General features: G+C 41.5%; 1 protein-coding gene across 1 annotated transcript; it reads left to right on the top strand.

The window, feature by feature from the left end:
- Positions 1 to 1583: 1583 nt before the first annotated feature.
- LOC100546891 (cholinephosphotransferase 1-like) lies at positions 1584 to 14781 on the top strand. Its single transcript, XM_010713444.3, has 6 exons — positions 1584 to 1608; positions 7901 to 8092; positions 9086 to 9227; positions 12312 to 12396; positions 13912 to 14043; positions 14502 to 14781. Exons 1-6 carry the CDS (start codon positions 1584 to 1586, stop codon positions 14706 to 14708), a joined length of 783 nt encoding a protein of 260 aa, XP_010711746.1. The 3' UTR covers positions 14709 to 14781.
- The last annotated feature ends 51 nt before the right edge of the window (positions 14782 to 14832 follow it).

Genomic DNA, 14832 nt, shown 5'->3' with positions numbered 1-14832 from the left:
TATATATATATATATATATATATATATATATATATATACATTTTTTATTATATATATATATAAAACTTGGATATGCTTCCATGAGCATTCTTGTTGACAGAAGCATCCTTATTTGTCCCTAATTGCTTTGCCATTCATGCCAGCAGTGGTGCTTGCAGCAGTCAGATCAAGAAACTGATACAGGTCAAACTAACTCATTTTGGCCTAACCCTTTTGGCTTCCTTGGGATGCAGCTGCAGGCAGTAAGGAGAAAGGAGAGAGAGGAGAGTAAATGGCTGGAAACTGCAGGTTTCTAGGCCTGGGGCCCCCAGCAGAAGAAAGATATGGAGCTGCTGGAGCAAGTCCAGAAGAGAGCCATGAGGATGATCAGAGGACTGGAGCAGCTCTCCTATGAAGACAGGCTGGGGAAGTTGAGATTGTTTAGCTTGGAGAAGAGGTGGTTGCAGGGAGACCTCACAGTGGCTTTCCAGTACTTGAAGGGAGCTTATCAACAGGGGGAGAACCAACTTTTCACATGGTCTAATAAGCATAGGACAAGGGGAAATGGCTTTAAACTAAAAGAAGGGAGATTTTAGGTTAGATGTCAGGGGAAATTTTTCATTCGGAGGGTGGTGAAGCACTGGCACAGATGCCCAGAGAAACTCTGGTGTCCCATTCCTAGAGGCGCTCAGGGCCAGGTTGGATGGGACCCTGGGCAGCCTGAGCTGCTGGGAGGCAGCCCTGCCCATGGCAAGGCGTTGGAATTGGTGGGCTTTAATGTCATTTCCAACCCATGCCAGTTTTGATTCTGTGATTCTAATGGCTGTAGAGCTGCTACCATCAGCTTACTGTTGTGATGTAGGTATCAGTTCTGTGCCAGCTGCGTGTCATGGTGTTCATTCTACTTTTCTTTTTTTGTCATGAACATAATGATAAAGCAAGTACATTTTAAGTTATTTTTTGCTTTGAGGACTCATACAAAAATGTTATGTTGCAGACATTCAGATAATTACTTCTTCCAGGAAAGCTCAGGTTGAGTTTTAGGAACATTTATGATTGTCACAGAGCTTGATTTCTATGAGAACATACAGTCTGGACCAAACTTTCCCATTTAGACATCAGTATATCAATTACAAGCGTGTAGCATAAAAGTGTACTCCTCCTATTGCATTGTTCTTTGAGCAGAGACAAAACTTCAGTTGCCTCTGCTCTGTGAGCATGCCCTGGCTTTTGCTGCTCCCTTCACCATCATTATCTTTCTTATGTTCTTCTTCAGCCTTTCTCAACTGAAGATGGTGACTGGATGGCTTTCTAAAAAATAACCTAAACCTGCTGCAACGATACCAAGTGTTATATGCACTACTGTAACATCTGCTTTGTGCTTTTAGTGTGCAGCCTGGAAGGGCTGGGGGAAGGTGGAACTGAAAGTTGTGTTAAAGATGGGCGTAGCACAAGCAGAAGTAGTAGTATGGTGCTTGTAAACGTTGCCTCGCTGTGCTAGTGAGCCTCTCCCTCCATCCATGAAGAAACCATTCTTAATAGTCCTGTTGAGAACACTGAAGCACACAGCACACAATTAGGTGTTAAGTGGCAAAACCAAGCCCATGGATGGCAGCTCCTTCATACCTGGTAAAACCCAGGTCCATCTGGCTCAGAGCTCCGTGAGAGCCCCTGGTGGCAGATGCTGAGAGTAGAGTGCTCTGCCCTGGTGTGTGCATCCCAGAGACTGGAGCAGGGAATTCCTAGTAGGGATTCTACTGAGATACCTGTTAGAACAACTGGTGGATCAACTTCCCCTCGATTTTGCCTTTTAAATTCTTCGTTTTGAATGCTTTCAGCTTCTATTATGTCCTGTTGCAGTGAATTCCACAATTTAATAATGCTTTCCTTGCCCCACACAATGCAGTTGATGTCTGAAACCATACAACGCTCCCTTGTCCTCTTACTGTGTAGTAGCTATTTCCTTATACACTGTATTTGGCATCTTCATCAGCACCATTAGCTACTAAATGCCAATTTGCTGCTGACCAGAACAGCATGTTTTGGCTTTATAAATGCTGCCTGCTTGAGCAATGCCTCCCTGTGTAGAAGGAATATGACTTGTATCACTGTCTTATATAAATGCACCCTTCACCATAAGCCTCTTTATCTCTGAGTCACAGCAGACCACACCCCACAAGCACTGCAGTAGCTAAAATCGACACGTGTGGATTTTCACAGTGTCTGTCCCATTTCCTTCTGTTTGAGAACAGGACAGCCACCTACAGAAATAAAACACATTACACTGGCTGGGGTGGGGGGACACTGCCTGCACATTTCATGCCCTGTACAGAGTTGATGCATCTTCTTTACTATGATTGAAGACTCTTTTCTTTCTTCCTTTCTCTTAGAATCATAAAGTTGTTTGAGCTGGAAGAGACCTTTAAAGGCCATGTAGTCCAACACCCCTGCAATGAACAGGGATACCCACAATTGGATCGGGTGCTGTGAGCCCCTCCAGCCTGACCTTGAGTGTCTCCAGGGATGGGGCATATGCCACCTCTCTTTCCTTATGTCCAGTCTAAATCTCCCCTCTTTTAGTTGGAAATAATTTCCCCTTGTCCTATCACAGCAGATCCCATTAAGGAGTCTGTCCCCTTCTTTCTTTCAGCTCCCCTTTAGAAACTGAAAGACTGCTCTCAGGTCTCTCTGGAGCCCTGAACAGCCCCAGCTCTTGCAGACTGTCCATACAGGGAGGTGTTCCATCCCTTGGGTCATTTTTGTGGCCCTCCTCTGGATGTGCTCCAATGGCTCCATGTCTCTCCTGTACTGAGGGCTGCACAACTGATGCAATACTCGAGGTGAGATCTCACCAGTGCAGAATAAAGGGGCAGGATCACCTCCCTCACCCTTCTGGCTATGCTTCTTTTAATGCAGCCCAGGATATAGTTGGCTTTCTAGACTGCAAGGACACATTGCTGGCTCGTGCCCAGCTTGCCATCCACCAGTACTTCCAAGTCCTTTTCAGCAGGGCTGTGCTCCATTCTTACATCCCCCTACTTGTACTGATAATAAGTGTTGCCACAACCTTGCAATTGGATTTGTTGAACCTCATGAGGTTCTCAGGGGCCTTGAGCCTGTCTAGGTCTCTAGGATGGCATCTCATTCCTTGGGTGTGTTGACCAATTATAGCTGTTATACTGTAATTCTGGAGGTAATGCTTTCTGGCGGAAGCAAGATCACCCTTTAACCCACTTTTTGCCTCCTTAGCAGATTTATTCTCCTACGTTCTCCTCTTGAAAGGAAGAACTAAAGATGACAATCATTGCTGACCATCTCCTGGGTTTCAGTGTATCATAGCACAGCTGGGTTTCCTAGATATGACAAAAAGTGACTGTGCTATTGAAGTGTGAGATCAGTGAGGTGGGTGATCTGACAATAATCATAGAATATTTATTAAATGAAATTTAATATTTATTAAATGAAATGAAATGCTGACCTACAGTATGAACACTGTGCTACTGGAGTGTAGAAGGAGCACACTTTAGATGAGGACTGCCATTTATCCCCACCATGTGGTAGTGGACAGTTTTTCTTGCTAAAAGGAGCACTCCGTGCAAGCCAACTTCTCTGAAGGAGTTGCAATTACTCCATTAGCACAGGGTTTTCATACTAACAGCAGCTCTTTCTTTGTTTTGAACTTAAATCTATTTAAAAAGTCCTGTAGTAGCTGTAGCAGGATCTAAGCAAAGAATGGCCAAAACTGATTAGAGTGGATTTCATCCACTGGTAAAGATTTGTCCTGCATGCTCTTGGCTTCTGTTCTGATTTGTTTGTGTTCTTTCATGGCATTTCTTCCCATTGTCTGTAATTTTCCAGAGGACACTGCAAACAGAGAAGGGCAGCTGTGCAACCTCGTCTAGGGAGCCTGCTTAGGTGAGGGGATTGGACTAGATGATCTCCAGAGATCCCTTCCAGCCCCTACAGTTCTGTGAAGGGCTGGAAGGGAAAGGTTATGGATTTGCAGTTTGTGGGAGAGAGAATAAAGCAGCAGGTAGGCAGGTGCATTTGGTGTGAGCTGAGAGGTTTGGGGCCATGAAGAGCAACCCTGGCCCAGCAGACAGGAGGTGTGAAGCACTGAGCAGGGCATGCAACACCCATGAAATGAGGAACAGAGTGCTCCACTGAACAGCAAAATGTGCTGTTGGATGTGAAAGAAGATGGTGAAGGTTTGGGAAACACTCGCAGAGGGGGATGAAGGCTCTTTCAAATAATCATAGATTCATTAAGACTTGGAAAGACCTCAAAGATCACCCAGTCCAACCACCATCCCATCCCCACCATGCCCACTGCCCACGTCCCTCAGTGCCACATCCACACGGTTTTGAAACACCTCCAGGACGGTGACTGCACCACCTCCCTGGACAGCCTGTGCCACTGCAACACCACTCTCTGAGAAGAAATGTTTCCTAATATCCAACCTGAGAGAGCTCAATGAGTAGAGTAAGATGCTGGAGCAATGCAAGGAGTCTGTGCTATGCAGAAAGTGCAGTAGGGATGTGTTATGGTTATTCTTTTTTCTGCCCCGTTGTAATGCAGGTTTGAACAGCCCGCTTCCTTCTGCTGCTGTTAGTACAATTGTACTAAAAGCTTCATGCTGAGCACAAGTGAGGGAAATTCTCCAGTTCTGGGGGGAAAGGGAGGAAGTCCAGTGACCTTTTGTGCATCTCTGCCAGAAAGGGGCACTATAGGCTAGAACTAGTGCTATGGGAATTGAGGGAATTACATTATGGCTAAAAGTAGTGAGTAATGAGGAGATGTGGGTGAATATTTAAATGTTGCAGTTTTTGGGCTGTTGTACTCGGTAGGTTTGAACTTTGCTTGAAATAAGTGGTAAGGGATCTTCTCAGGATATCCACTCTCCTGCAGCTCTTCTGCGGTCAGCCATCACAGGGACACAAAACAAGGGCTGCTGTTGGACCTGTGCTGCTTCCTTGAAGGAAAGGCGTGCCGTGCAGTCCTGCCTGCTATGTCTGCATTCTCTTGGCATCTTCAAACCCTGGGTTCAGCATGTAACCTGACCTTTACCAAATCTGCAGTTGATGAGACCCTATATAATCTTTCAGACTTCTTTTGAATTCAAGTAGAGAAGCCTTTTTTGTTTGTTTGTTTGTTTTTTCTTCATTGGGGTTTGTATTGTATTCTTGCTCTGTTAGAATAGCATATGTTCCTAGCCAAATAATGCATTTGCTTGGACAGGATATAACTTTGGGCTGAGATAATAAACACCTCATCAGTGAAAAGCTGATGATTACTGGGAGCCTCCTGACCTTTCAACTGAGTCCCTCAGCCGTGTCAGCATTCTCAAATGCTCCCACTTCTTTAATTTGCAAACTGCTTGGGTGCAACGTGGGAAGCGGCTGGGGACTTCCCTGGATGGAGAGCCAGGCATTTGAGGAGGCTGGTGAGGAGATGGCAGCTTTAGCTATAAGGGACTCATCCCTTACAGGTGTTAATGGACACAGATGATCGTCACTGCCAGGAGAACAAAAACTCTTCCCCCCTCTTTGCAGTGGGGTGAAGAGGATGGTTCTAGTTTCGGAGCCTGGGAGGCGTTGTTGCTCTGATCTGTGTCAGCTGGAGCTCTAAGGCAAGCAGACGTATCAGCACTCTTGATGCTATGCCTGTACTATAGCTTGGAAATAGACAAAAGCCACTGTAGTGCCAAAACACCTAATAACATGGTCTGACTTGAAGTTAATTTGCTTCTTTGAGTAAGGTAGGCAGAGATGATGTTACTATGAACAAGAATTCTTGTATATTATATTGTGGAGTTTTAGGGCAGGAGGGAGGAATGTGGCTAGTGTATTGAGCACTGGGTACAGTCTGCTTTTCTCCATGATACGAAGAACCCCATGACTTCAACAAGCTAACTAAGATCAGTCTGTTTCAATTATAGGTAGAATATTGCAAAAGGAGAGGAGCCTAATGGGGGCAGCATTGCCAGGTGTGACCTGGTTACTTGCCTCAATCCTGAGATTACAATCATCAGTAGATCTAATGCTATCTTCACGTAACTTGTAAAAGTGTGTGGAGGCACATCATAAAACCCTGCAAACTACCTTAGTGGTATTTCAAAGGAATATTGGTGATAAAATTGGGAATATCTGCACAGTTATTATAGGATAGGAATGAAACTCTCAGTTTCTCTTAGCTTTCTGCTCATAACGCTTCCTTTATAAATCTCTGCTGGGAGCTGGCTCGTTTGAGACTATCTCGTATTGTCCACAAAGCAAAGTGATCCTGTAAAAGCCCCTGTAGCTGCTGCAGTACCTTTCATCTTTGAATTATATCACAAGTAAAATGATCTTAGCTTCATTGGGATCCTTGCTGTGCTCTCACCTCTTGAAATTGCTAATCTGTGGCAGAGAAACCTCTGAAAGGGGCAAGGGCAGGAGTGGGGGGTGCTAGGCATCTGCTGCTGCCCAGTGCAGAGTGGCACTGGGTAAGCCTGCACCAGTGAAAGCCTTGAGCTTTTTCCCCTTCCCCACAACTCTTTCAGACTCAGCCACTGCAGCAGTAGGCTCCTCTTGTTGCTGACAGCTCTGCCTTTCCTCCTTCATCAGAGGAGCAAAAGTTTTTCAAGCATTACATAAGAATTCAGACTCATTTAGCCCTATTCCACAAAACAAAATAGCTTCTAGTTGAGCTGTGCTGACAAGGGAGAAGAAATCTATGCAGCTCAACTAATTCCACTGGTAACTGTCAAATGTGTATTGCTGTCATCAGCACAAAAAAATGTGACAGCCTTTGATACAGGAGAAAGTCTCCAGTAAAAAGCTATTGCTGTTTTCAGGCTTAGAACTGAACCTCTTCTAAACACAAGATGTGTTCTATGATCAGTGTAATTTGGGCATAACTTTAACTGAAGCCATGGAACATGGTGATGAGAAGACCATGTTGGCTGGCTCTCTTCATGGGCATTCTTATCACTGCCTTCTGTCCCTCCCAAGAAGCTGACTGAAATTATCATTTTTGACTTCTCTCCAACAGTAACACTAGGTCCATCTGAGCATGGACAAAGTCACTTCGGTGAGAAATTTGATCAATTGTCTAAATCTAATTAATAGCCTTTGCTTTCTGAAATACGCATAATCATGTTGGTCTACTTGCACTACAAGAGAGGAGTTGCAGTAAAAGAGTCAAGCCACAGCAGCAACCTCCTATCTGCAGATGGAAAAGAAATAAGCTTTGTGACTGCCTATGGCTGTTTGCTTACTAAAATCTGCAAATTGTGTTTCCACCATTGATACCTGACTTCGGTGCTCTCATGAACAGCACTTTTGAATGTTAAGGATACCGCTGGATTTTACTGAAGCAAAATGTAACCTGTACCTCATTCAAGAAGTTTCAGAAGAAATTTTTAGTAAGAAGGAATTCCTTTACGAGGACATACTGACTTTGTGTATGAAAACGGTGCTTCTGAAAGCTACTTTGTGTAGGACAGCTCCTTCAAACCTAAGAGTGGTGTTAATACATCTGATCCACAGCTTGTTTTGAAACTGAGAGTCAGTGTTAAGTAGAGAGTTGCTCTGTCAAGTTTAGTGAATGGTTTAATTTCTTTAATCCAATTTCCAAAATGCATGTATGGCCAGTTTTTCTGTGTTGGAAAAAAAACCTCTTTCCAGAAGAATTGATGTCTCTATTTAGTGATGTGTTTTAGTACCTGTATGTTGTAAATCTGAGCAAATGATTTAAGTGTCTAATATTTAAGCTGCTGAGGATGTACCTAAGTGCCTTCATACTACTTTCTTCTTTTTTAAGATTAATTTTTTCAAACTTTTTTTTTCAGCACAAATAATACAATGTATTGTATACAGAATGTAGCGTAGTTCTGTGCTGCACAGTATTTTACCTTTTATTAAATAGATTATTGGCTGAGAAATTGGGAACCACCTAGTGACCTTTTATGTGAATCTCTTTCAGGCACCTTTTTGGGCATACCTCCTGGGTGCACTAGGACTTTTTATCTACCAGTCTCTGGATGCCATTGATGGGAAGCAAGCCAGAAGAACAAACAGTAGCTCTCCTCTAGGAGAGCTCTTTGATCATGGTTGCGACTCAATTTCTACAGGTAGCCTTAACCTACTGTTACACATCCTAGTTGTAAAAATAAGTTAGCTGTTTTCAAGAGGAGCTGATTAATCACACATTGGTTGACATTGGAAGGAACCTCTGGAGATTGTCTGGTTCAGGCCCATGCTCAGGACAGCTTGTTCCCTTCTCCACCATCAACCATCACCCAGTCACTGCAGCCAGGGCTGCCCTCGATATTTGCATCCCTGATCAGGGAGGGTATTTCAGAAGCACTTTCAGCAGGTGTTGGGTAATACACAGTCTGCACTTACTTGTACATCTTCATGCACTTTGAACTCAATAATGAACAACATATTCAGTGAGAGCATTGCTAGAGATTATATTATGCATAGCTCATGTTTTCCAGTAAGGTACAATTGATAAATAGGATTTATGTGCCTATAAGGCTGATGCTGGAACATGTAGCTAAGGGTTCTGCTTTATGTAAGATGTGCCAGAAAACCCTTTGTGGGCATCCAGCCTGGCAATTAGGAGGAGCGTGGTTTTTAAATGTTCCTTAAAAGAATGAGCTTAAAAAAAGTTGTTTGGTAGTTTCTAAAAAGTAAGCCCTGCTCAGTTTACTTTCTGTAACCTAGCTGCTGTTTGTGGCAATACCTGCATTCCTGTGACAGTTTAAATGGCCAAAACATTCGCCTTGAGAAGAGTTGGGATGTTCTTTATGCTCAGTTCCCGGCAAAGCACTATCAGTCTTTGACCACAGCTCTTCTATTGCTAATGTCTGTGCCATAAGGAAGAGGAAATTATAAGGCCCAAAAGCAGAATGACTGCAGTAGGCTAGGGGGTGTGGCCTTGCCCTGGAAGGAAAAGAATCTTGTGTTTTGGTCTCTCCCACCAGCACTGTCCCTGATGTTAGCTACTTAAGTATCAGTCATATTCTTACCTTGTTATAGTGACCTGAAATGCCTTGTGATTTTCTCTTAACTGCAAGCATAGAGGGTATATGACTAACATGTTCATTTCTGCTTTTCAGTTTTTGTTGTCCTTGGATCCTGCATAGCAATCCGACTAGGAACAAACCCTGACTGGTTGTTTTTCTGTTGTTTTGTGGGACTGTTCATGTTCTATTCTGCTCACTGGCAGACATATGTATCAGGCATATTAAGGTTTGGAAAGTAAGTAGGTACCTTTTAGAACTGCATATGACAATGTCTGAGGCTGTTAGCTACTTGATTTCCATTTCTTCTTTTTTCCCCACGCTCTCTGTTCCTGTCACCCTCTTCCTAGTCTCTCTTCTGCCCTAGCAGACTTCTGTTTTACTTTAATTTTAAGTTCTGTGTTATACTGAGTACAAGACTTATTCTTTTAGTAGATTTTAGCTATCTGTGCTTTATCTGCATGCATTTAGCTCCTATTTGCAGATTTATCCATACAGGCTTGAGTTGGCTTGCCTGAAGTGTAACCAAGCGCCGTATATAGGAGTAGGAACAGAGCAAGCATCTCTCATACTTCCCATTATAATCACCCTGCCACCCTGGAACAGATCCAGCACAGGGGACTCTGAATCAATGTATTTGTAGCAGAATTCCATGGTAACGGATTTCTCTTCTTTGAACATGTTCAGGCTTGCTTTAAACAAACTTTCTGCATCAGCACATCCCTAGGCAGGGAGTTCTGCAGAACTATGCCAGTGCTTGGAGAATTACCCCAGGTTTATCTGGGGTTTTTGCTGGCTCATATTGATTTTGATGTCCTTGAGGTTTTGTGTTAGATCACAGTTCTACTTGATTTCTGTCATGTTGTTCATGACTTTGTAGAAATTGAGTCTATTCTCACTAAACTGTGGGAGGAGGGGGTCATTGACAATCACGTAAAAGATAACAATTTTGATTTAACTCCCAATAGTGTGGAGAATGCTGTACCCTGCTGCTGCTCTGACGGTGCCTACCATGGTCTTTTATTGTCTTTAAGCAATGAGCTGCACATTGATAATGATTTCTGAGGAGAAGTGACCTCCTCAGCAGCTGTATCTGAAATACGTGAGAGGTGAAGGCTGTCCTGACAATCCTTGCCTGCTTAGAGTACTAGTGAGCTCTGTCCTGCAAGAAGCATCTTAGCAAATCAGAGCACCAATGGGCACGCAGGCTAATGATCAGCTACTTGCATGCTGTTTGGTATCTATCTGAAAGGCAGGCTGTCTGCAGAAATGCTAGGAGCTCTTTTTATTTGCTGGCCATACAAACCATAACTCTTATACCTATTTACCCATCCTACTTTTCTCCAGAGGACATTCTGTGGTGTAGACAGAAAGGGATGCTTTAGAATGATAGGTGAAAGAATAATTCTTGTAAGTGACAGTGGACTGTGATGGACATGAACTATGCCATAAGCTCAGGGCTTTTGTACCAAGGATTGCTTTTCTGTGCCTTCTGTTGCATAAGATGTGAGAATGATTTCTCCATATCAAGAAGGCATTGAAACTCTCATACCACATAAATTCTTTACTTCTTTACTAAAAACGTAGTGGCTTCTGCATAAGTGCAGTGATAACGCATAGTACAAGCAGTTTGGAATGCCCTGGTGTTCCATGCTTTTTGCTTGAAGAACAGGCACAATGTCTCTCCAAGATACCTCATTTCTGTGTACTGAAAGCAAATCAGGATTTTTTTCCAAGGCTTGCAATTTTCTCTCTTAAGAATAGTTGTGAGAGTCTAAATAAAGGTAGTAGTATACTCTACTGCTCTAACTATGATAATGCATAATATGGATGAAAGCTTTAACTGATGGTGTTCCTGAATTAATGGCATTTGATTTTGGAAGTGAAATTACTGATGAGTCTCAGCACTGATGGCAGGAAGAAGAATCAGCACAGTTGGGTACTATGCTACTGCCAGGCTGTACAGACAGAATACTCCAGGGCTCAGTAAAATCTTTGGCCTTCAATTTGAGCTGCATTGCAGCCAACTGTCTGAGCCTCTGCAAAATCAAGTACAAAATTTAGGCACATATAATGACTCAGCTTGGAGTCCTGTCACTTCACTAAACAGGTAGAAAATACAAACTCACACAAGACTAGCAAGCTGAATTGGTTCATCTTACAGTCTGAACAGTGCCCACAACTAGAAGTGAGGGAGCACAATGACACAGGAGGGAGAAAAGAGTGCCCCTTCTTACTTACAGCTTTTGGCAATGACAAGCACCTCAGCATGTCATCTAGTTGTACATAAAACATTGGCTCTTCTAAGAGTCTGAAGGTTGCAATGAAACTTGGCATATTTTGTTACTATCTTACATTAAAAAGTTTGATGTTATTGTGAGTATCAAGATCAGATAAGTGTTTTCCGTTAGCCAAGAGCTGGTTCCCATCCTCTTAAAAAAACACCACTTCCTGTGCAAACAGTTTGTGTGCTAAGCAGGGAATGATGCATCTTGATTTTGGTCAGTACTTTAAAATAGCACGTCTGTTCTGACTACTTAAGGAAATGTATTTTAAACATCCATTGTTACTGCTTGCTAGTAACTTTAGTACTCTGGCTTTTTTTTAATACATACATATATATACATGTATATATATATATATACGTACATATTGAGCTCTCTCAAAATATTTCAGAAATTAGAGACAGTAAGACAGATTGGCTGCCTTGTCTGAAAACAATAACAGTGGAATTCAGAGTCTTGACTATAGAAGGGATTGAAGACCACCTGTTTTATAAAATGTTTTATGGAAAAAAGCAACATGTCAGTGATCAGTGTCTTCTGCTAACCATGACTCAGTCATCAAAATACCACCCTTATGATCTTTGGGCTGTATCTGTCAAGTTTTCATGATACAACAGCTTAAAGAAATCCCATCTGTCCCATTCTGCTCTTCGTGGTGCCTTCTTCTGTATGATACTTTCTGTGTTTTTTCTATGAACTTAATATTTAACACTGTTACTTGCATAAGAAGTCTGTAGATTTATTCAAAATTCTAAAATAGTTAACAGTGTATTCATTAAACATTGTTTCCCTGTGAAAATTGCGTTCAGCTTGCTCTAGATTAAGCACATAGGCTCAATTTTAAAAGTTAACTAGAGATGTGTGCCTCCAAACAGTATTTTTCTTAGATAAGGAAAATCACATTTTATATGTACATCGTGGCTTAAGGGGTAATCTGAAATAACTCTGTTTTACTTTGCTCTCCCTGCCCATTTCCCTACACTTAAAGCAAACAGAATCTTTAATTGAATCACTAACATTTATTTTTTTACTCCTAGAGTCGATGTAACTGAAGTTCAAATAGCCATAACGGTGTTGCTGTTGGTATCTGCATTTTGTGGAACAGCAATATGGGACTATAAGGTAAATGTATAAAGTATATCATTTCCTATGGTATTTGAAGCTATGCTGTGCAACTAGGATCAACCCCTGCCAGTTGTCTGATGTTCTGCCTGGGCTTCCTGTACAACTATGGGTTATATTTATGTTGTAGGTTACTTAAATATAATGGTGTGACTCGCTGTGCACAAATTTAGAGCTATGTAGAGGAAAAAAGACTCCATCTGCCGTGTGTGCAAACTAATGATCTGTCACTAATACTCTGCTCATAGTGAAGCTTTAACACATATTTTGTTACTTCTGTGTATTTTACTGCAAGACTGGCATTTCTATTCAGTAAAATGATTTATAGGATGCTTTATTATAAAATGGAGAGAGTAACTGCTTTAATCTAACAAATCTACGTTACTGCAGAAAATCCAGATTTATGTGTCAGTCGAGATGTACTGATTTTTAATGGTTATGTCAGAGCTGACTTTAAACATATATCACTATATTTATAGAATTGTTTTCTGTCCGAAAGCGTTTGTTTGCCTATCTCTGGCTTTCACTCCATCTTTAAATCTTCACTTTAGCATGCAATAAACGTGCATTAGACAGGTCTTCATCCTTTCTGGTATCTTATATTTGTAGTTCTGTTGGTCATAGGATGTGGAAGACCTGAGACAATTCCATAGTATTGATAACCTATGCAAATCAATCTAAATATAAAGCACCAAGTAATTCAAATTAGTTTACCAATTTACTCAGCAGTTAGAAAATATTTAGCTGAGCTTTGTTTCCTGCAAGGTGCTTTTGCTCTATTTTCACACAAAGTTATTTTCATCTTGGGAAACAACTTTAAATACTAATGAATTACAGTTGCTTTTTCTTCAACATTAAAGTCTGTGCCAGTTATGCTGTATCTCAAAACAATCTACATTAAAAAATATAGTCAATGGTTTCAATTTATTGCTACTTCTTTTTTTTTAAATCCTCTGCTGCCTTTGGAAGTTTCCTTGAAACTGCAATTGATTCTGAAAGGTAACTGTTTAAAAAAAATTTTCATCCAGAGACCATTCTAAGTGCAAAGATACAGCATACAAACAACAAGTATTAAAACACAAAGCAGGCAGATGGCGTTTGTGTTTCCTGTGGTTCGGTATTGCGGTACCCAGTGAGAGGGAAGGAACTGTCCTTCCTGCCCCTCCCATGTCCTGGTGGAGCAAGTCTGTGGCAAGCTTTTGCTTATACAGTAAAAAAAGCACCTGAAGAAGATGATAACTACTGCACATGCAGTAAAATCTAGTTCAGTGTCAAGGCCAGAAGTTGTTTGAATTTGACTTTATTCCTAAAAGAAATGTGATGCCTTCTTAATAAGGAAATAAACTCCAAGCATTGCCCTCCTGAGTTTATTTTCAGCAAGACAGTAATGCAAGTAAAACCCTTAGTAAGAGTCAGTAGTGTGGTGTTTGTTTTTTTTAATCACTCCCGGGCGGGGGCAAAAATAAAACTAGTATCTGTTACCTTTAATATCTTTCTCTTGCTTTTCCTGCTAAGGTGCAATTGATAGGCCTAGAACTGAAGTTCTTTGCTGTTGTTGGCATACTGTGTGGAACAGCAGTTTCATGTTTCAATTACTTCCGCGTCATCTTTGGTGGAGGGGTTGGAAAGAATGGATCTACAATAGCAGTAAGTTGTTTTAACGTTCTGAATAGGGTTTGAATAATTTACATTTGTAATTTATTAGACTTCAGGTAATCAAAAGAGTTTTGTCTCTTTAAGCGGACAAGCATATGAATTTCACACTTTAAAAATACTTGTTAATCTGAGTGTGTTGGATGGTCAAAGCAAAGACTTATTTACCTGTCTTCTCTGCACCTGTTACTGGATTCCTTCAGTCACAGGAACCAGCAGTGAATTTTCTTTCAAAGTTGATTAAAGGTTATCATAAAGGATACTAACAGCACTATCACAATGTGAATGGACTTTCCCTGAGATTTGACAGCTCCAATTGCTTTCTTTCATTCAGTGGGTGTTGTTTTTTTTATATACATATATATATATACACACACACACATATATATAAAATATTGGTCTTATTGTGCGATTGAAGCCAAAGAAGAGTTTTCTCTCCCTTTGTATTTCAGGGAACAAGTGTTCTTTCACCAGGTGTCCACATTGGGCTACTTGTCACACTGGCCACTGTGATCTACAAAAAATCTACAATTCAGCTGTTTGAAAAACATCCGTGCCTGTATGTCCTGACATTTGGATTTGTGAATGCTAAAATCTCACAGAAGTTAGTGGTAAGGAATCTTCTCTCAGCCCTAAACATCAACCAGTTGTTGGCTTAACAGATGCATTCTGGAGCAGTAAGCACAGTGCAAGTTTTCCAGATTTGCTTTGCTACCACATTATGTTATGACCTACACAATGACATAGGCTTGGTCTCCTATAGAAATTAAATATGACACTGAT

The sequence above is a fragment of the Meleagris gallopavo genome, chromosome 1 (assembly GCF_000146605.3).
Source record: "Meleagris gallopavo isolate NT-WF06-2002-E0010 breed Aviagen turkey brand Nicholas breeding stock chromosome 1, Turkey_5.1, whole genome shotgun sequence".
NCBI classification, from domain to species: Eukaryota; Metazoa; Chordata; class Aves; order Galliformes; family Phasianidae; genus Meleagris; species Meleagris gallopavo.
The sequence above is the reverse complement of the archived record's forward strand: the minus strand, read 5'-3'. Positions and strand labels throughout refer to the sequence as shown.